The sequence below is a fragment of the Magallana gigas genome, chromosome 7 (genome assembly GCF_963853765.1).
Source record: "Magallana gigas chromosome 7, xbMagGiga1.1, whole genome shotgun sequence".
Classification (NCBI taxonomy): domain Eukaryota; kingdom Metazoa; phylum Mollusca; class Bivalvia; order Ostreida; family Ostreidae; genus Magallana; species Magallana gigas.
In genome coordinates this window covers 8829303-8851752 of record NC_088859.1, presented here as the reverse complement: position 1 = coordinate 8851752, position 22450 = coordinate 8829303, and the positions used below count along the sequence as shown (strand labels likewise).

Here is a 22450-nt window from a genome sequence, read left to right as displayed (position 1 = left end):
CGTCTAATCGATAAACGGGGCATGCAGATTTCGGTCTGCCTGTTTCTATAGGGCTATGAATTAACTAAGTTCCCATAAGAAATGAAGGGAATCATACTCGGTAGATGTAAATGTTTAAAAATATTGAATCGTTCAATAACTTTTATTTGAATGTTTACAAACTATTTAGTATAACAATCTTACTTGTTAACATTTACATTGACTGTAAATTGATTTATAAAGTACTGGTATAGCATCTTTGCTAGCCAAGGATTTCGGATTAGAAACCCTTGGCTAGCAAAGATGCGGTATAGGGGTATAAAATTTTTAGACCCCGTGATATTCACCTTAAAGAAAATTTCCCCTTTCAAAACATTTAATTATGTGCCCTTTTCAAATCCTAGATTTAAGAAATGCCGTCTCGACAAATAATTTGATGACGTAATAAATTTATTCAATATAATAATTTAATCATTTTTTAAGCTCTCAATCAATATAAGCCTGATGTTGCTTTCATAACTGTATGAAGACAAAAGGATTAATATTTACAATAATTTATTTCTCAACAGCAAATAAACAGTATTTTATGACCAGAAACATATATCACAATAAAACATTCACCTTTACTAGCACTTGCAGGTACTATTAGATATATACCCCACACAGAACAAAACAAATCTGGAATGAAACTACATCACATGTGGTCTTTTTCATTTATAGAAAAGTAATACCATTAGTTACAGATATTAAAGATCATTTAAAAAACTCTGTTCAGTATGTCAGATCCCCAGGCCTGCTTTAATAAATTAAATACATCAATAATTTAATCTTAAAGAAAACAAAGCAACTGGTTCAACATAATGCTACATAATTCACATTGAGAATAGATTTCATTAGCAATATTTGAAAGTCATGTATTTGATACAAAGGATCTTCAGATATAAATACACTGTAATGAAGGACAAAGCAAAAAATGCACAATGGACTTAGCTGCAGGAGTTTATATATACCCGGTAGTTTTAATGTGAAAAAATACTGCAACTATCCTGGTAGCGGTAGTTCTATCTTTCATGCAATATATGTTCTGAACAATCAATACTACAACCATCTTCGATATCCAAGGATTTTTCGGTCCACTGGGCTTGCAAAGATGCACCATAATAATATAGCTAGGAGTCAAAATGAAAGTCGACGGTTACAACATTTTTTTTTCTTTTGTGAAATCAAGTGGATGTTTGGGAGCTTCACTCAGTAAGATTTTTTTGTAAAACGCTCTTATACACTAGTATAGTCAAAGAAAAATTAATGAGACAGAAAGCATACAATACCAAAATGTCTGATGCACATATAAATGAACATATATACATGCATACGTGTAGTTATTTAACATAGATACAGATAAAAGTAATAGAATTATGATTTTTTCTTTGCCTTGCAAAACAATGATTACCCCTGATTATGAATACGAGTCTGTTATATGTGAACATTACAAAAAGGATAATGAGTTTACAACAATGAACAAAACATGCAAGACTAGAGCAGAGGCCTGCATTTGATGAGGCATGCAGCAAGTACATAGGATAATATCCTTGTAAAATTGACAATATCACAGACAAAATACAAAACAAAACATGTCATACTGCAACCCATCATAGAATGTCTAGCTGCTTATCACTATCATTAAACAACTAATGATGTAGTCACTGAATTACAAAGATTTAAGCTTTGTTGTCTAGGACACCAAGAATGTGATTAAAAATGTTTGCTTTAATTATTAATAATGGCCAGCCATAAACAGCAAAATTGAAATCTCAGCAATAGTTAGGCTGTGTGAAATACTATAAAAATTATATAAATTATGGAAATTTGCATGAATGCCACACAAATGCATGTACCGGTATATTCTTAATTTGGAGAAAGCAATTGCATGTATTTTTTGTAAAAAAAAAAAACCGAAAATATTGTTTGCTGATGTTAATATAAGAACACAACTTACAAATAAAACACTACATTGCACAACAAATATCAATGAGTCAGCAACAATAAAGGAAATAGTAAACATTTACAAGAACCAATACATGTATCTATATGCATGTCTACACTTCGAATTGTTCATCGCACACGTACATTACACAGATTCAAATGACATATCACAGATAATAAGCCAACAAATAAAAACTACAAACAGGCATTAAAAAAATGAAAAAAAAAAGATCTTAGCTATCGCAGCTAACGTAGCTATCTTAAGATAAAAACAGGTTTGAAATTAAATTGGGAATTTCATTTTCAAACAATGTTAACAAGGCCTCATGACATCATATGATGTAGCTTCTTATGTTGACAGCTAATTTCTATAGCAAAACTCTGCATGCATATTTGTAAAACAAAAGAGCATGTTGATCACTGATAACCTTTCATAAAAACAAGATCCCAAATGATTTCATTTAATTCTAAATTGAATTGTTCTTATGAATTTGCATGAAAAACAACTTTAAAGAAACCTAAAAATTTAGTCAATGTAAAATCAAGATTTTACTGTTTAAAATTTGTAAATGATGGATAGAATATGCATTTCATAGTTATTTAAAAGTTTTAAGAAAATAAACAACCAATAAAAAAATAAAAACAAAGAAAAGTCCAAATATTGCAGGCAATAAATATTTAAAAGAGTTTTGAATTGTATTATAGCAAAACTTGATTCAATCTTTTAAAATTTAAAACATACACGCAACAAAATGCACATGCCTATTGTGCAATTATCAATCATTTAATTTATGACTCATATCAACTTTTTAAAAACATTACAAAATAATTTCATAAACAAACAATTTCATAAACAAAATATTAAATTGGAACACTTAGAAAAAAAAATGTAAGTAGGAAGTAAGGTACTAGATTTTCAATTAACATTTCTGACAAAATTTGCAGTTATGTATACCCTGACATAACATACCCTGATTGGCAAAATACTTTGAATAATTTATATTACTGATAAAAAACACTCTGGAAACAATATCTGTTGGTGTAAATGGAAGAGAATGCTTCATAATCATCAATTTGTATCTGCTACATGTGCGTATAGTTTCACATGCTAAAGTGTTTTGACACATATATCTACTAGGAGATACAATCTACACTGTATATCCAATGCACTTGAAAATACGAAAAAACACAATTTTTTTTAAGGTAAATGAGTGTTAAACTTCATTAAAAAATCACTGATTTTACCTGGAATTTTCAAACCATTCTCTAACAAAATACCCGTTGACTTGGGGTGAATAAATATGTTGTATAGCACATCCGACTAGAGCCACTTTTAAGTCTTTTTCTTTGGTCTCTGTTAGGATATTACATCATCATGCTGTCACTACATCAATGACATCGTCCTCCTCTTCACAGCATTTACAAAGCTTACATTTACAGCATAGAATGCATGGAGCTGCAAGGAGCAGGAAAGGGGAGGCAACTAGGAGCAGCACACCAAATCCAGCAAAGATTCCCACCACCTAAAATACAAAAATACAAAACTTGCTATTTCTTTAGTACCTACCATATCTCATGAAACACAACAGACAGAAACTATGTTTGTTATCATGAGCTATTCAACATTTTAAATTTTCAAAATATAAATAACCTACCATAATAAAAATATCTCAGACTAAATTATGCAAAATTTGCCAAAAGGGGAAAAACCCCTGGGTATACGGTATTCAAATGAATTCATTAGAATGAGATTTTCAAAATAATTTCACCTGTGTTCTGTGCCAAATAACAGAGGCTCTGGAGTGTCCAAGTTTGTTTTTACATGGTCCCTTATCATAATGCCTCAGCAAAAAGTCATGCTGAAAAAAAATTATTTATAAAACAAACTAATTACTGTTAGAACGTGTTTATAAACTTTTCATTCAGTTATACAACTAAACACTCTGTTTCAGTTTTACATACAAATAATGCATACAAAATAACAATGTTCTATAAAATACCTACCCATAAAATTTAAAATGATGGCTTATTTAATTAAAAAGTAGTTTAAACTTTTTAAAAAACCTCTTTTTATAACAATATATGGCCCAAAAAATTAGTCATATTAATTACGCTCTGGCCAAAAACTTAATAATTTATGGCATGTTACCTCCATTTCACTTACATCTAGAGAAGTCAAACAGTACCAGCAGAATACGTGCTTACAGCGCTTACACATCATCTGGGCACAACCATCATTCCGCTCGATCGGAACCCAGCAGACCGGACATCGCTTGATCAGAGCGTCCTCTTGACTATTGTAGGGGATGCTAAAGTAGAGAAACCATTATCATGCATTCAAATTGGCTGTACATCAGAAGGAATGAAAAACATAATTAACTTCAATCTCTAAAGAAGGGTGAGAAACTGCTTCTTTTTGGTCATTAGAAACTCATTATATACATGTACATTATCTATGTATCAATAAAGAACACAAATTTAAATCCTATTTTCCAAATTGTCTGTTTTTAAAATTTAACTTTTTGATGATAAATACCTGTAACAAAAAACAACACATCATCCATCAGAAAAAAGGTTAAAATTATCTAAAGAAAAGAAATTACCCAGCATCCTCCTGTCTTCCGCTGAACATCAGGTCATCACAGGTCATGGCTCCGTGCCACTTAGCCTTACACACTGAACAAAACTGTAGGCCACACTACAAAACAAGACACTCATATATTCTGTATTATCATAATAGTACCGGTAACTTAATCCAAAGGGTCGCACCCCATAGAGTTGCTCGGCACAGATCATCAGATGAAACGTCTTGTTTGGTCTGATCATCCACACCTGTCAACTCGACGTGATCCACCCTTTGGATCAAGTTTATATTATGATGATAAATTTACTGGAATTATACAGGTATACCCTTCCATTAAAAGGTAACAAAACCATCTTTTAAATCAATTTACAACATTAACTTAACAAATACGGTAAAACCATCTTTAAAAAAACTCTTTTTAAACATGCTAAGTCAGCGTTTTCAGAGAGGGGTGTTATGGATTTTGGAACACCACAGTGTGGACTGATGTATAGTACCTCTGGACTGATATATATAGTGCATCTGGACTGATATAAAGTACCTCTGGACAGATATATATATAGTACCTCTGGACTGATATATATAGTGCATCTGGACTGATATAAAGTACCTCTGGACTGATATATAGTACCTCTGGACTGATATATATAGTGCATCTGGACTGATATATAGTACCTCTGGACTGATATATATATAGTACCTCGGGACTGATATAAAGTACCTCTGGACAGATATAAAGTGCATCTGAACTGATATATATAGTACCTCTGGACTGATATAAAGTACCTCTGGACTGATATATAAAGTGCCTCTGGACAGATATAAAGTACCTCTGAACTGATATATACCGGGTAAGACCTCTGAACTGATAAATAATACCTATGGACTGATATATATGGTACCTCTGGACTGATATAAAGTACCTCGGGACTGATATAAAGTACCTCTGAACTGATATATACCGGGTATTACCTCTGAACTGATAAAAAGTACCTATGGACTTATATATATAGTACCTCTGGACAGTCTACTTGAGTAGGATTGTATCTTTCTCCTGTTGATGTGCTACAAACATGGCAGATAGCCTCACATCCAGCCTCTGGGCAAAACGTTCGATTGGGGTCCAGCTCAATCTCTAAAGTACAAGTCATGAATGAAACAGTTAATAAAATTGACTTTGAAACATTTAGTATCCAAAATGTTCAAAAGTTCCATTAGTAGCTAGCATACCTCTTTGGTGTCTTAGTCGTCGATATCTTTCATACATATTACCATCCACTAAAGATTCAATCTAAAAAATAAAAATATAAGATTTAAATTTATAATTTACACATCTGCTTCTACAAATGTAAGCACAGTTCTGCAAATGTATCTTAATTTGACATTAAGGTAAAGATATGGTAAATGATTTCAGAGTGTCATTAATACCCATGTACATTAAGAATTTACTATGGTCCTTCAGTGAAAGACCATAATTCATTTTTAGTTCACTGGCCTTAGAGTTCAATGCTCATGTTTCTAAAGTGTTTGTAAGATTTGGCTGCATTTCTTAAATGCATTTTTCAATCACTATCAATACTCTCTCAGTCATTTTACACATTTTACAGTCAATCCTCTCTTGGTTCCAATACACACCTCTGGAGCTTCAATCCTCCCCTGTTTTTTACACTTGGCATCTGGACAGGTGATTGTAAGAATACTCCCATCAGTGATCAACACCTGTAGATACTGTTTCACACACTGAAATAATGCAAACAAAATCAATAAACACAAACAGCATATTGGTGTTAAAACAAATTAAAATTAAATGCCAATATCAACAATTTGTAAGATGTACATTTCGCCACTAATTTGACTGTAACTTATCAGTGTACCTTCTCACAGTAGAGACATTTACAGTCGTGTAATTCGTACATCTCCTGTAGGGAGCATTCCATCAGACACAGGCGACACGTGATGAGAGGATCAATGGCCAGGTCCACCGAATTATTTCCTGCCGAGTATGTCGCCATTTTATTCCAATCTGCATAAATATAAGTAAAATCCAAGTAATATGCACATCTCTGAATAAAGAGTCATTGTAACAAGAACTTGAACTGTAAGCAGTACGTGACAAACTCAGATTTGATCAAGGTGGGGGTCTATCGATACTCATGATTAACTCTCTAGAGCTTGGCTAATAGATATGAATACATACTATAGATTCCTTATTTGTTCTGCATCAAATCACGAGAATATAAAACTGCAAATGCTGAATTTTTATAATAGTTTGTTATAGTTTACATCTGTCCGAAAAATAAAAGCAAGATTTTAAATCTGCAAGATGTGCTTCTTGCGATATGCTTCTTGCGATTTAATGCATATATCAATTCCTCATGTTAATTAAAAATCTACAGTACATGTTCAGCTTCATCCAGGGTTGTATATTTCAGTTGAAACAGCCTCAGTTATACACAAATGAGCAAATCTTGGGGGAAAAAACCTTTCCAATTTGCCAGTCTATGAATATCAATAAGCTTTCCTGGCTGATTAGTTTCTGAGAAGAAGATTTTTAAAGATTAACTCTATATATTCCTATGTTAAACTTCGACCCCCCATTGTGGCCCCATCCTACACCGAGGGGTCATGATTTTCACAACTTTGAATCTACAGTACCTGAAAATGCTTTCACACAAGTTTCAGCTTTCCTGGCTGATTAGTTTCTGAGATGAAGATTTTTAAAGATTTACTCTATATATTCCTATGTTAAACTTCAACCCCCCATTGTGGCCCCACCCTACCCCCGGGGGTCATGATTTTCACAAATTTGAATCATTACCTGAGGATGCTTCCACACAAGTTTCAGCTTTCCTGGGTGATTAGTTTCTGAGAAGAAGATTTTTAAAGATTTACTCTATATATTCCTATGTTAAACTTCGACCCCCCATTGTGGCCCCACCCTACCCCCGAGGGTCATGATTTTCACGAATCTACACTACCTGAAGATGCTTTCACATAAGTTTCAGCTTTCCTAGTCTTATGGTTCATGAGAAGAAGATTTTTGAAAATTTCTCGAAAATTTTCATAAATTCCTAATTATCTCCCTTTGCAAAAGGGCGTGGTCCTTAATTTTCACAACTTTGAATCCCCTTAGGCTAAGGATGCTTTGTGCCAAGTTTGGTTAAAATTGGCCCAGTGGTTCTTGAGAAGATGTTGAAAATGTGAAAAGTTTACAGACAGACGGACAGACGGACAGACAGACGGACAGACAGACGGACGACAGACAAAATGTGATCAGAATAGCTCACTTGAGCTTTCAGCTCCGTGAGCTAAAAACCATCTTTATTATTTTATAAACAAAATTTAAATCATTATGATCATATTTGTAATGTTGTTTCTTTCTCTAAAGATGTGGGTGATCCTTGTTAAAGCAAGAATTAGAATCAGAGGAATTTTTGATTCAAGTGGCAATAATTTTTGAAAGATATGAGTTCAGATCATTTATCAATTTACTATTTTGTAGGTAATCAATATACATATATATATATATCATTCAAAATAATATAGATTTATACAATTCATTAAATGTGACAGGGCCAAAGTGTCTTATGTATTAGCCAAGATTTCTTCAATTTAGAGCCGACCCTTCTGAGCAGAGGTTAGCTGCAGTTCTCTAGCTCCCGGTCTAAAAAAATTTAGATTGATGACCTTGGACCTACAGTTCATAAAAAAATTCCAGTTCGCGTTAAAAAGTTGCAATTTACAGAGCGCAAAATCTTGGACTGATTAATAACCTTACTTTTCCATAAATTCTGTTTAAATAATTATTACCATTAAATTCTTCAGACAATTTACTACTGATGTCTTTGCTTTACAGACTCTCTCTTAAATACCTAAAAGGCTAAAACGACCTCAGAAAATAAAGTACATTAAATTTGGATGCAGATCAAGAGTCACCACTTTTATATGTAAACAAACTGCACCACTCCCCTTTACCATGTTTACGGGGCTGGTGATAATGTTTAAAAGAATATCAGAGGCAAGTACAGTGATGTTCTGTAGTAAGATGTCCAGGAAATTTTTTAGGAATTGAATAGAAACAGAATGTGTTTGTAAATAAGATTAATCGGCCCAAAACTAGCGAAAGTTTTTGTGCAATTTAAATTGCCAACCATGTAAGGAGTTATTGCTCCCAGGTTGTCCGTCCGATTTTTTTCAGGGCAGAAACTACAGACCTGCAGCTAGATAGAGGTGTGTTTGGGCCAAAATTTCTGTGGAGCAAGGTGTATTTGGGCCAAAGTGTCTAACATTCCTACATAATTGCACTAGATTTGAGACATATCCATTCACTTTATTATGCAAACTAATTCACTCATAATGGCATTAGAAACACATTAAAGTTGGTGAAAATTAAATTTATACAAACTGCTTTCGCATGTTTCGTCGAATACATTTAAATATATCTCAAAATACATGAAAGGCCAAAAACGTTGTAAAATTTACCAATGTTCACATAAATACAAGAAAATAAAAGTTACCTGCAGCGCACTTATACACTGTTTTTTTCTAAATAATTATTCATATTTCAAAAAATAAACGTAAGTGTGATATGATTATTCACGTCGTCGTCCGGAATAGATTAGACATCAACAAAGTGAACAATATTTTCCTGAAAGATGAAAAACAGCCAGAGGTTGTCAAAATTATCTGCGTCATTTTAACGCTTAAACATGACATTAAGTCGTTCTTCGTTTTCCAAATATTTAACCATTTTAAAAGTTAACAGTATTAAGAAATATTTTTGAATGTAAAGCGAACAAGCAAACAACAATTTAAAAAATGAATCTACTGACTTATTATAAAAGTAAAATTGCCAACTTATCCGAATTTCAAGATTTTGGCTTTTTTGAAGTTATGATCAAGAGCGGTTGTTATCTTAGTTTTGATTGGCTCGTAGGATAAGCGCCATTTTGCCGCCATTGTAAGAATTTAAAACCTCAAGCATCATGTCAGATGTAGAGAACAACAGAGAATCTGCTCCAGAGAAAGAAGAGATGGTAACACTTAGTATCTGATAGAAAATATATATATGCAAAGCATTTTATGCTATTTCGTATCTAAAACTCTCATTAATTAATTTGCACTTTGGGTGGAGAACCCTTGTTTACATTTTCGCCCCGTGTTTTGTCGCAAATCTTCTCATGTGAATAATTGTCTCTCTACAAATGCATTTTCACCCTTAATCTCATGTCCGTACCTTGGTTAAATGACTGCCATTTTGCCAAGTATTCAAGACTTGAACACGTGTTAATCAACCTCTTCGATATAGTCATCTGATCTGCTAACAAATAACGTGCACATTTTTTCTGCAGGAAGAAGACAAAGAGCCAGTTCATGATACATCCAAATCAGAAGACTCAGAGGATGAAGCTAAGGAAAAGAAGAGTCCAGTTAAATCTCCTAAAAAGTCCACGAATGAAAGGAAAGAAGAAGCAATGAGTGATGATGATGATGAAGAGGAAGAGGAAGAATTACAACGTAATATCTCATTCTCTTAACCATTTACTGCAGGTTATGAAAAACGTGATGTTCTTTTTCTGAATACAATCAAAGACCATTTTTCAATAATCATGATGAACTTTATTACATGAACGCTTTGCTTTGAAGATGTCTAAGTTTTAAATAATTTTTGACATACAGCTGGTCTCTTAGAGCGCCCTGTAATTATTGAATCTGGTAAAAGAAGAGAGAAAAAGAAAGTAGAACGTCTCAGCATGCAAGAAGTAGTCCCAAAAGAAGCTAGAAAGTTTGAGGTGGGAGAAGGCTCTGGTGACAAACTAGGAGACTGTGCACGAAGTAAGTCCAACACTGCAGGCGTGTGTATAGAAATAAACTTTCCCTGATTTTTCTTTTTTTTAATTATCAAGATGCGAAATTGATAGCAAATGATCTGTTTTAGTAAATGAATTGAAATTTTTGTGTTATGATTGTATATGTTGCAATTAATTTTATCACATAATAGTTTATGCTTATGCACATTTATGTATATGTTCCAAGGTATTTGATTTTATGTTGTAATTTGATGTAACATGAAATATTTGTCTGGGTTTTTTTTTCACAGTTGAGTATCATATTTCAAAAGGAAAAGTTGATGATTTAAAAGCCTTACACAGACTCTGCTTCAACAGTCCCGGAAAGGTACCTGATAAAATCATATCCTGGTTACTGCATCAACATACCATTTGTCTTCTTCCTGCTGATGTTAATTTTCTCCTCTTTTTTGCAGGCAACACTAATAAGAAAAAATTTGCGCCTCTTTAACGGATTTACATTTAAAAAGGGTGATGATGAATACAAAAAGAAATTGGCAAATTTAAAAAAGTAAGCTTATATATAATTTTGCACATCTTGCTTTACTTGTACTTACTGTTTACTGTATGATTGTGTAATTATGGAGAGGGGGAATTTCAGTGTTACAGTGAATTATACTTTATTCTTTTTTAATGTTTATCGTCTAAGGTGTTGCATTGTGTCAGATGACTATACATTGCTTTATTTCATTGTCCCATTAATCACATTAAAACAGTGTATAAATTTTTAATTTCAACTTTAATCTAATATGTTTTGCGGAGCGACCATTAGGGCGAGCGCAGAATGAGATTAAATACATCTATACAGGTACACATGTATCATTGTTATAAATCAATAAAAAAAAAAATTACAGGGTTTTAGAAATAAATTGGAAGAACATAAACTAAAGGAATACAAAATTGAATTTATTTTCTTTTTTTAAATCTTTTTTTTTTTACTCTTATGCACCAGTATATAAGCAATACCACTACTTTTTATGGAGAACTTTGTTATATATTAGTTGCATTATGGATGCAATGTTAAATTATAAAGATTTTGACATGGTGTTTAATGTAGAGTTTTCCCCCTTTTTATAATGATTGTTATTTTCTCTTAAAGAAACACTGTAGCTGTCCTTAAGAAAGTGTGTGAGGTGTTGGATTTAGAGAGAAAAGGAGTTCGTGATGAAATAGCAGAGAGAATACTTGATTTTTGTTTATGTCCAAAAGACTCAGGAAAAGGCATTCCAGCTTCCAAAAAACGAAAAAGTAAGATTTTATACCTTGATATTAATTTTTCATAGTTATTGAGGAATAATATACAGTCGTTTTACCTATAACGAATATTTGCCAGGATCGAATAATTTTTAGAAAAATTATCGATGAAAAACGAATTTAAGGTTTTAAAAATCCAAGCTACGTAGTTATGAATATTCTATCAGTGTGCTGAGTTGCTTGACATTTGCACGGTTATTTATCGTATTGTTTACTAAATAAAAAGTGACCCAGATAAGAACTGCCGGAAGTGCAAGGCAGAAAAAACGAAAGTGTAAAAACAATTAAACCTAACTATGAAAATAAGTTTGTTATTGACCCCTTTTTAGTGGATAATTAGTAATTATAATCAATTTAATAAGATTATGCATCTTATCAAACAATAATGGAGCTTTGAATGAAATTACGACTTAAAAAGAACCACGTGTAGTTTTCCTAGTGTCGGTTCATTGCGACAGAAGTATTATTTGGCTGGATATATTGATAGATATACAGGCAAAACAATGGCAAATGGCAACTACTTATCATCATTTACTATTATAAAGTGTTTTCATGAAAATTCAATTTCACAAAGTGACGCAAAATGAAAACTGTTCAAGTCCAGTTTCAATTTGACTGGAAAACGGTACGATAAAAATAACGATCATAGTATTTGTTTGAATAACATCGATAAAAAAATAACGATCATATTATTTGTTTGAATAACATACTTTCACAATTATTTTTCCTTCTTCATTTATAAATCCATTGACATGTACCTCTAGTGCATCATTTTTAAAATTAATCCGCCCCAAAATATTCGGTCAGAAATGATAGAGGGCGCTTGATTCGATATTGGAAAACGTATTCGAAACTGGGAAAATGGAGGGAGTGTTGAAATTACTATCTCTGTAATTCATCCTTTATATTTTTCGGAAATTTAATACTACATTTTAGAAGGACAAATAAACATGATTTAAACAAAAAATAAAACCATTTGGAATTCCGATAATAATAGTCGCATTCACGACGAAACCACAAACTGGTTCGTTACCGGTAAAACAACTGTATTTATTTAGTAAACTGTTTTGCTCCTACCCAGGGAAGTCAAAAACTGGAGGCAAGGCCGAGGGAAAGAAAAAAGTAGCAAAGAAGGAAAAAACTCCTAAAAGTGCCAGCAAAAAGAAAACATCGTCAGACGCTGAGGACTCTGAGAGTGAAGAAGAATCAGACGATGAAAGCAAAGAAGACTCTGCTTCATCAGCAGAAGAGGAAGAAGATGTAAGATTTAGTTTTAGTTGCTCATGATAAACTGTGAAGAATTAATGCTGTCTTTTCAACAATCAAGAGAAGTTAAATGTTGTATTTTTTCATAAGCATATTTTAGTAAATGAAAGTTTTGTTATTAATGATATCTATTTAGGCCATATAAAATTAATATTTAGATTCTCATCCTGATTTGCAAAAAAGATTGGGCGGGTGGGCGGATTTTATATATTATTATATTTTTATTTTTTTTTAAAACACCCTTTTCACCGTTTATGTTCTAGATATAACAACTGCTTTATTCTTTTAAGTTGTTAATGCTAATATGAGTACACAAACCCAGTTGTAATCTTTTAATTCCATTTTATTTCGACTTAACTGTTGATGCATGAAGACATTTGTATCCTTGTGATAAGAAACATGACTTGAATCCACATGTTTAGGCAGCCATTAATATGTTTTAGAATTTTTTGTATACCGAGCCTGATTTTTTTTAAAAAAAAATTTCAAAGTAAAAGAAAATGCATTGGGGCGGCCCATTTTCAGAGGGGCGGGCAGGGATGAGAATCTAAAAATTAATTTCATGGGGCGTTAGAGGTTAGTCAAGCATAAGATTGTCTCATTATTTATTTGGCTGACAGCTGATTAAATTTTATTTTCAGACTCCTCCAGCAAAGAAAAAGAAAACAGAAACACCTAAGAAACCTGCGGCAAAGAAGGCTGCTCCAAAAAAAGAGGCTAAAAAGGAAAAGAAAGCCTCACCAAAGAAAGCAGGTATAAAGAAATACAATATTAAAGTCTGCATACTGCATATGGTCACTGAGTTAAAATTATCTGAAGCTTAGTGTACAAAAAATTAGGATTCAATAGCTTACTCATACAAACTGGGTTAGGGGGTAGGGTTACACTTTAAAACTACTGTATAAGATGTAATTTCAAAATCATGTAGATAGATTGGTATGTTTTAGCCAACGAAATAGTATTTACAACTATACTGTAGATTCCTATTCCTAATTTAATGTGAGGAATTGATATTTGCAAAAAATTGTGAGAAACACATCTCAAGAATCGTAAAATCTTGTTTTAATAATGTCTGACAGATATAAACTTTATGAAACTATTATTAAAATTTGGCATTTGCGATTTTATATTCTCAATTTGATGAAAATAGCGAAATTAAGTAACAATCTACTGTAGTATGTTACAACAGTAATTGATTTTGATGTACATTAATTGATGGGTTCAAATAAGTTTTCATTGGTTTCAAGTTCTATTGCACAAAACAAATATGATTTCTCTATCTGACATGTGCATACTAGTATCTTTCATTTTGTTGACCAGCATTATGAGAAGTAATTGGGCCAAATAAAAAAGTTGTGTGTTTAGGGTAACCCAACCTAACCTACAAAAATGCCCCGGTCCTACCATTTTTAGATGACTGTTTTTATTGTAATCCGATTGTGAATTATATATTATTTCTATAAGAAATTCGTTTTTAAATATGACACAAACAAACGTTCTTAGGATTCATGCAAAAAAATATGATAAAATAAAAACAAATCCAAACTTTAAATGGTTTTGTAAAGAGTGTTATGTCTTTCAGAGTCATCAGATGAAGAGAGTGATGAAGATTCTGATGAAGAACCACTTGCAAAGAAGAAGGAGCCACAACCCCCTTCAGTATGTCAAAGTAGAGTTAATGTATTCAGGGGTTTTCCTACTGTTTTTAAACTGGGGCCAGGGTCTGTAGAATTGGGAAAAATGACATGTTAATCACGTGTAAACTGTTCAAATTGGGAAAATTACAAAAAAAGTACTAGTTTTATTTGAGGACCAACCTGTGGCAAATTTTATACTTCTCCCCCACGGAAATTAGTGAGAAGTTTGGAAGACTTATGTTCTCCTTCGTTTCACTCATCCGAACATAAAGTTTTTTATCCTAAGTATTTTATAAATAACAACAACATAGGTGTTAGAGTGAGTTAGCTATCAACCAGTTTATTCGCCGTAATATACAATCAGCACGCGACTTTAATAGCGATGAACTTGAATTAGGCCCAATAATTGTATATTTCCAAATATAACTACAAAATATAATGTAAATTTTAAATTTAAATACATATTATACTTCATCGTACGCACATGTACCTTTAAACAAAAACTTGTGTTCCAAAGGGTTGATTGCTCTTCGATGACCTGTCTATACCTGATCGGTTCTATATATACTACAGCCAAACAACTACTTGTAAAACTGTGCTTAAAGAATGTGTAAAAAATACAACTTACAGAAATTTATGTAATTCATTTTATGATGTAACAATGATTTATACAGATTTTAAACTTGATTTTTAAATAATGAGTGTTACTGAAATAAAATTGAAGCAAACACACACTTATATTCAAAGATTAAAATAAATACCAGTACTTTTTTTCCTCAAATTTCTAAAAGTTTTCCAATTTGAAATAGTTAATTAAATTCATGCATTTTTACCTTTTATAGAAGAAATGTTTCTTAATTATGTAAGCCAATTGACAAACATACAATAAAATAATTATTTGCAAAATGGCAATATTTGCATTTGGGGTATTTAGTCCTACCCTTTGACCTAATTTCAACCATTATGCAGAGAAACTTTAATTTTGTAAAGAATTGCAGATTTACAATTTTATGATAATTTTAGCATTAAATAGGCACAATTATTAACTAATTATAAATTACCAATTTTAAAAATCATCACTATAAAGAAGTTAACATCGGTTGAAATCAATGCACAGTATGAGGAAATTCTGGCGAAGTTACGGAAAACGAAAGTGTCACTGAAGTCGCCCCCTAGTTGGTCCATTATTTATGCTCAGTAATAAACAAATATGAAGAAAAAAGCTGTTTAAGTTGCATTTTATATACCAGCAGAACATGTTCTGATATTTAAAATTATTGACACTTGATTGGGAAATTTGGATCTTGTTTTGGGAAAATATTGGTAATTTTTTTTATTGGGAATGGGTCCGGTAAACGGACCCAAAACTAAGCAAGGAAAACCCCTGGTATTTTAGAAGTTTGAATAGGGAGATGAGAGTTTGTTGATATTTTCTTATTAACTTAATTAACTTTTTATTCCACATAGGATAAAGAATTGAAGGGTTTAATAAAGAAGATCCTCGACAAAGCCAACTTAGAAGAAGTGACCATGAAAACAGTTGTCAAACAGGTCAGTACTATGCTGTGAACTTCATTGCTGGTCACCACAAAAACATGCATGAATCCTGGTACATAAATAAACGCATACACTTGATGGGACCATGGTTTAAGATGCTGTTTGAAGTCTTTAAAAAAAGTGTAGGGCATTCAATGCTATTACAATGTACTATTTTTTTGAAACATTAATAAAAGATGCTGATTGATTTATTTACTATGTACATGTAAGAGATGGGAATGAGAACAACTGATTAAGCTTACTTTGCTTCATTCTTCTGGTCTTCTGGTGTGTATCATTTTCAAAAACAAAAATAATGCAAATGAGGCAAATGAATTGTTTGAATATTATGATGAGATGTTTGTCATTATAGATTTAAGAAATTTCAGTTAATTTTTTTATTTTATTTTTTTTTACAGGTTTATTCAAAGTATCCAACATTTGATCTGTCAGATAAAAAAGATTTCATCAAAGAAACAGTTCGAGAGGTATTTTATGCTTCATCATTTTATAATCTGATGGAAGTATAGTTCTTTTTAACGATATTCATGAAATTGCTTTATCTAATACATTTTTTTATCACCATTGAGTATTTTCTGTGCATATATATTATGTTATGTATAATAATATCACATGAATATGTTGTAGATACACATTATATTTACATTTTCAACTCTCTTTGTAATAACTCTACAAATCAATTTTTGAACCCTCCAGCCAAATAACTTCATAAAACATGAGTGACAGAAAATGGATGTGTCTTATAGCATAACTGAAAAACAGTGTTTGCTGTGCCACGTAGTAATAAATAGCATGTGCTATATGATAAAATAGTGGTTTTAAAATGTTGTTTTAAAGTGTACAAATTGGAAATATATAAATATTAATAATAAGGAATCATTATTTGAATATTATGAGGTGATAACTTTGATTGGAGCGTAGTCAAATCTATCATAAAGCCCTTCGGGCTTTGTTGGGTTTGACCATGCCCCGACCAAAATTATCACCTCATAATACTCAAAGAATGATTCCTTATTCCTTAAATATAGATTGTATATGATATTGTTGTATGATTTATTATTGTAGTAAGCAAAGGACAAAATAAATTCATTACATTTTAACCAAATTTGATTTATTTTCCAGATGATATCGTGACCACCCCTCAGACGATTTCTTATTTTTACCAAACAATGGCAGCAGGGTGTCTGGAAGTGTAATCAAGGGGAGCTAAACACTTGCTGTAAATGGCTTTCCATGGTCTCTGTGCAAACTGTGATTTCTGGATGTAATCCACAATTATTTTTCTCCTCTACTTCTGGATAAAATCCACAATGATTTCTCACTTCTGGATGAACCACACCAAATAATAGGGGATGGAACTGTGTATAAATATGGCAGATTGTTAATCTGGAAAGTTGTGATTCAGATTGAAATTGTGAAATTAAAGGTTTGATTAATTGACGACCGAATTAAAAAATTGTTCATTTCATTCATACTCGAATGTGTGATTTGTTCAAAATGTTTAGACACATTATCAAAATCTTCATCTTGTATTTCTGCATACCTGTTAAAATGTTTCTTATGAATATGTTTCTTATGAATCATTCATATGTTGCATTGTGTGAATATTCCCAGACTTCTACATTTTTTACAGTTAAGCAGTTTATGACCTATGAAAATATACATGCATATGCATTAGTTGAGTTTTATGAGGACACAATGTTATCTAGATTGTTTTTTCTTATGACATACAGAGCTAAATTTCCCTCTTTTTACTGTGTGAAATGTTTCTTTTTTATTTATACATGTAATTTTTAATGAATGGGTTATGTATAATTTTATGTACAGCACAACCATTGGGGCTCTTGTCCCAGACTAGGGGCTTTTTCTCATGGTGTCATAATGCAATGGACATGTGCTTGTGTTGTAATTTTCTTAACTAGGCATCAAATTTCATTGTTGTAAATGTTATTCATATCATGATCGAAATTTACTTTGTAAAATAAATTGTAAAGAAAAGCTCAGTGTTACGAATTGCACTTTGTTGATTCTTCATGTCCAGCTCTTCCCTCTCAAAGTACACTGCCTGATAGTGCCTGTTAGTATAATATGCTGGTGACGTACAGAATACTATGCCTAGATAGTGACAGAATAAGACACCTCAATGGTGACTAGTTATACTGACATGCGCCTAATTTAAAAATATTTCTTTCATTATTAAGATTATTCCCTCTACAGAAACAAGATGTTCAGGGGGCCACACCACTCGCATCAGCAACAAAAGCTTTAGACCTGTCTTCAAGTTTCAAATACAAAAATATCTAGAGAACTTAGTAGAGAATATACCATAATTTTCAAATTTTTCTCAACTTATTCTTAAGTTAAACATTGAGCTCCTTTTGTTGTTTCAGTTTTTCAGAATAAGATTAAAGATTTAAAAAGATGTTTCTCTAATGCATTGTCAAAAAAAAAACCAGTTGTGGTCCCCATCTTAACCCTTGGGCTGATGATTTGAACAAACCTGAACTAACACTACCTGAGGCTGTTTCCACACAAGTTTCAGCTTTTCTGACCACATGGTTTTAGAGAAGATTTTGAAAAATACGAAGAACATTTCAAAAATTCAAATCTACCCTTTTAAGAGGATGTGGCCCTTCGTTTGAACAAATTTGAATCCCCATCACGCAATATTGCATTGTGCCAAGTTTTGTTGAAATTGGCGAAGTGGTAGTGGTTTAGGAGTAGAAGGTGAAAATGTAAAAAGTTTACCACAATGTCAACGGTAAACGACGGACAAGGCTCAGGTGAGCTAATAATGTAAAGTGCAGGGAAAATCTTATAGCTATAGAAAGAAATATTTTAATGCCAGGAGCCTGTGGCAATCACTGTGATCTTTTAACAGTAATTTTGCTTTGAGGTGACGAGCTCAGACTGGTGACTAGGCCTGCGACCCTGACCTCTTCATTGTTACTGATTAGTACTGAATTAAGACAACGTCACAAAGGTGACCTTAATATTGCAAACATCTCTGGTATAGAACACCATCCTACGCTGGTTCATTTATTAACACTATGGGCTGTAAGGTTGAGTAGTTCAGAACACAATCCTGTGCTGGTCTTGTTTAGTACACGGTCAACCATACTAGTATTACAGAAAACGCATACGATACCACTGGTATAAAACGCCATCCTACGCTTGTTCCTTTAGTAAAGAACACTAGGCTATGTAGTTCAGAGCATAATGTTCTGCTGGTATTTCTTGTTTACCACATGGGCAATCCTATTTTAGAAACAAAATGCTGCATTGGCAACACTAGTCAATCTTAAAAACACCAAGTTTATTACACATAAAGCAATGTTTTGTACGCCATGATACATTATTTTTCTCAGGATATTCTTAGATTTATCTTAATTGTGTTTTTTTTTTAACATATAAAACATTTAAATGTATCTTTAACTGTACACTCCTTCTTCTTTTTTTTCCAAATCTTGAACGTCATATTTGAAAATACTATGGTAAAGTGATTAACGGAAAATAAAGCTTTGATTAAAATACATGTAGAACCGTTTTAACAAGAGCTTGGGCTTTCGGTAGGATGTTACTGTCTTGTTTGCTCATCAAAACAAGCTGTGAAGCATTGACCAGATTTGACCTCCTTTCTTCTAATTCGCTATGAGAACCTTATTTATATTCATAGATTGTCAAAACCGTAGTTTTGTCCCATGATCCCGGGCTGCTCTCCAATCGAAGAGCAGCGGGTGTATTCGCTTGCTACCTCCAGAACTGGTCCTGAATATCTCCAGTAGATCTCCATTGTCTACCTACTATTTGAAAAGTAGACAATGGAGATCTACTGGAGATCTCAATACTGCAAACGAGCAAATTAGGATTACTCTTGCAGCTCTCCAATCGACCAAACGAATACACCCCTAGGGCAGGTGATCATGGGACAAGTATGGCACGCCAAATTCACAAAAATGAGCTAAACATAGTTTCACAGTCGATAAACTAGGTTTATCAGCTGTTAACTATAGTTTACGGATCCTAAACTATAGTTAACGATTCGCTAACTATAGTTTACATCTGTGAAACTATATTTCACGAATGTAAACTATATAGTTTACGAATGATAATCATAGTTTATCTATCTGTAAAAAACGTTAACAATAGATTTTGCTGATAAATATAGATTCACATTTGTTAACTATAATTTACAATCGTAAACTAAAGTTTAGCGTTGTTAATTATAGTTTCACAAATCGTGAAACTACATTTATCAGACAAATTCACAAAAATGAGCTAAACATATTTTCTCAGTCGATAAACTAGGTTAACTATAGTTTACGGATCGAAAACTATAGTTAACGACGTTAATCTATATTTCACGTCTGTAAACTATAGTTAACGCGATAATCTATGTTTCACATCTGTTAACCATAGTTAACACTGAAAACAATCATTTGCGATTGTTAAACATAGTTTATCTGATAAATATAGTTTCACCATTGTGAAACTATGATTAACAACTCTAAACTATAGTTCACGAATGCAAATTGTATTGTTTAGACATTAAGGCGCCAAATTCACAAAAATGTGATAAACATAGTTTTACGTTTGTAAAGCATGGTTTACAAACAGAATCTCTCATTTAGTATCTGACATGCGGAATTCTCTGTGAAACTATATTTTACGACCCTAAACTATAGTTTACGATTGAATCTATAGTTAACTAGAGTTTTGTTCGTAAATCATAGATACGTTAATCCTAGTTACAGCAAGATAAGATTTTGCCTAAACAACGACCATTTTCATTGGTTGTTATGATATATATTTCTTTTTGACAAGAAAAGTGATTTTTCGATAACTTTATGGCAAGTGAAATTATTAAAATAACTTAACCTTTTTTATTTTGATTTAAAAAAAATTAATACAAACAACAACAACAAAAAACGCTGGCTTTTTTTTATTGTATTTACTGTACGGCGGAAGCTGATGAGGGACGCGATGGCCAGCAACAGCGAAAATATGGGTAGGCTATATATCAATTTTTACATTTAGGCATACTGACAATGTAACGATCTTTTTTTTGTACGGAGGGCAAATTCGCACGTGCTTCCCTATGAAGAGCCATTTTTACAATGGAGCACATTTTGTATCGCCTCTCACGATTGGTTACTCGAGATTTTAAATTGAAAACTATAGTTAACACACATTTATACGCATAAACTATGTTTAACATACGTAAACTATTGTTTACGAACGACAATTATAGTCGGGGTAGGACGATAAACTATGATTAACAAACGTAAATAATAGTTCATCTCTCAAAACTATAGTGTAGGATCGTGAATTATAGTTTATGTCTTTTAAATTTATAAATATAAATGACAGTTAACTATAGTTTAGAACCGAAAACTATAATTAACGATTGTAAAACATAGTTTATCTGATAAATATAGTTTCACAATCGTGAAACTATATTTATCAATTCTAAACTATAGTTTACGAATGTAAACTATAGTTTACAGATGTGAATCTATATTTATCAGCAAAATCTATTGTTAACGTGTATTTCCAGACAGAAAACATAGATATACATTCGTAAACTATAGTTTACAGATGTGAAATATAGATTAACGTCTGTAACTATAGTTTAGGATCCGTAAACTATAGTTAACAGCTGATAAACCTAGTTTATCGACTGTGAAACTATGTTTTGCTAATTTATGTGAATTTGGCGTGCTTTAGATTTGTAAACCGTGGTTTCCTGATCATAAAACCCTATTTATCAGATAAACTATGTTTAACAACCGCAAATGATTGTTTTCGGTGTTAACTATAGTTTACAGATGTGAAACATAGATTATCGATCCGTAAACTATAGTTAACAGTCGATAAACCTAGTTTATCGACTGTGAAACTATGTTTAGCTCATTTTTGTGAATTTGGCGTGCCATAGACAAGACTATCAAAGCCGCTGCTCTGCTGTGTGAAACTGACGCTGTTTCAGTGAATTACCGGTATATTATACATCCCTGGATGAAGTCGGACGAGTGTCATTGCGTTCAATATATGCATATATATTAGCCAATGACAGTTAACCACAAGAAGACCCCGCCTTCATCAAATCGGAGTTGATCACGTACTGCCCAAAGTCCAAGCTCATTTTAAACGGTTCTATAAAGGTATTTAGATCCATGATCCATGCTTGCATTCGCAACGTGTCCTAAAGAAACATGATTACGTACCCCTTCCCGAAATCATACATCATTTGGCTTGTTCTACATCAGTTGTTTTGAAGCAGGCAGTTAATTTCTCGCATTAAATTTAATGTTTCATCGAACTTTTCAATTCTTGGCTTG

The 22450-nt window shown here is 32.4% G+C and overlaps 2 protein-coding genes across 3 annotated transcripts; one reads left to right on the top strand and one right to left on the bottom strand.

Moving 5' to 3' along the window:
* Positions 1 to 517: 517 nt before the first annotated feature.
* LOC105336300 (probable E3 ubiquitin-protein ligase RNF144A) lies at positions 518 to 9397 on the bottom strand. Of its 2 annotated transcripts, XM_066066655.1 has the most exons (10): positions 9379 to 9397; positions 9064 to 9194; positions 6421 to 6569; positions 6182 to 6286; positions 5777 to 5837; positions 5563 to 5681; positions 4566 to 4660; positions 4127 to 4271; positions 3732 to 3821; positions 518 to 3485 (listed from the first exon to the last, which is right to left on the bottom strand). In XM_066066655.1, the coding sequence occupies exons 3-10, from the start codon at positions 6556 to 6558 to the stop codon at positions 3336 to 3338; spliced, it is 903 nt and encodes a 300-aa protein (XP_065922727.1). In that variant the 5' UTR covers positions 6559 to 6569; positions 9064 to 9194; positions 9379 to 9397; the 3' UTR covers positions 518 to 3335. The 2 variants fall into 2 exon arrangements, with proteins under 2 accessions (XP_065922727.1, XP_011438848.1); XM_011440546.4 differs by lacking the exon at positions 9379 to 9397 and having other exon boundaries at positions 9064 to 9321.
* A 30-nt stretch (positions 9398 to 9427) lies between these two features.
* Positions 9428 to 18107, top strand: LOC105336301 (protein DEK). The gene is made up of 12 exons (XM_011440547.4): positions 9428 to 9582; positions 9898 to 10063; positions 10226 to 10381; positions 10647 to 10723; positions 10812 to 10906; positions 11495 to 11643; positions 12731 to 12909; positions 13557 to 13668; positions 14498 to 14574; positions 16020 to 16103; positions 16508 to 16576; positions 17232 to 18107. The coding sequence occupies exons 1-12, from the start codon at positions 9532 to 9534 to the stop codon at positions 17241 to 17243; spliced, it is 1227 nt and encodes a 408-aa protein (XP_011438849.1). The 5' UTR covers positions 9428 to 9531; the 3' UTR covers positions 17244 to 18107.
* The last annotated feature ends 4343 nt before the right edge of the window (positions 18108 to 22450 follow it).

What these genes read in the sequence shown, in the direction of transcription:
- LOC105336301 (XM_011440547.4), top strand. Translation starts at nt 9,532, where the DNA reads ATGTCAGATGTAGAGAACAACAGAGAATCTGCTCCAGAGAAAGAAGAG. An exon ending in CTCCAGAGAAAGAAGAGATG is followed by an intron (nt 9,583 to 9,897) that starts GTAACACTTAGT and finishes TTTTTTCTGCAG; the next exon opens with GAAGAAGACAAAGAGCCAGT. An exon ending in ACTAGGAGACTGTGCACGAA is followed by an intron (nt 10,382 to 10,646) that starts GTAAGTCCAACA and finishes TTTTTTTCACAG; the next exon opens with TTGAGTATCATATTTCAAAA.
- LOC105336300 (XM_066066655.1), bottom strand. Translation starts at nt 6,558, where the DNA reads ATGGCGACATACTCGGCAGGAAATAATTCGGTGGACCTGGCCATTGAT. An exon ending in GGAGGATTGAAGCTCCAGAG is followed by an intron (nt 5,838 to 6,181) that starts GTGTGTATTGGA and finishes TTTATTTTTTAG; the next exon opens with ATTGAATCTTTAGTGGATGG. An exon ending in GGAAGACAGGAGGATGCTGG is followed by an intron (nt 4,272 to 4,565) that starts GTAATTTCTTTT and finishes TCTCTACTTTAG; the next exon opens with CATCCCCTACAATAGTCAAG.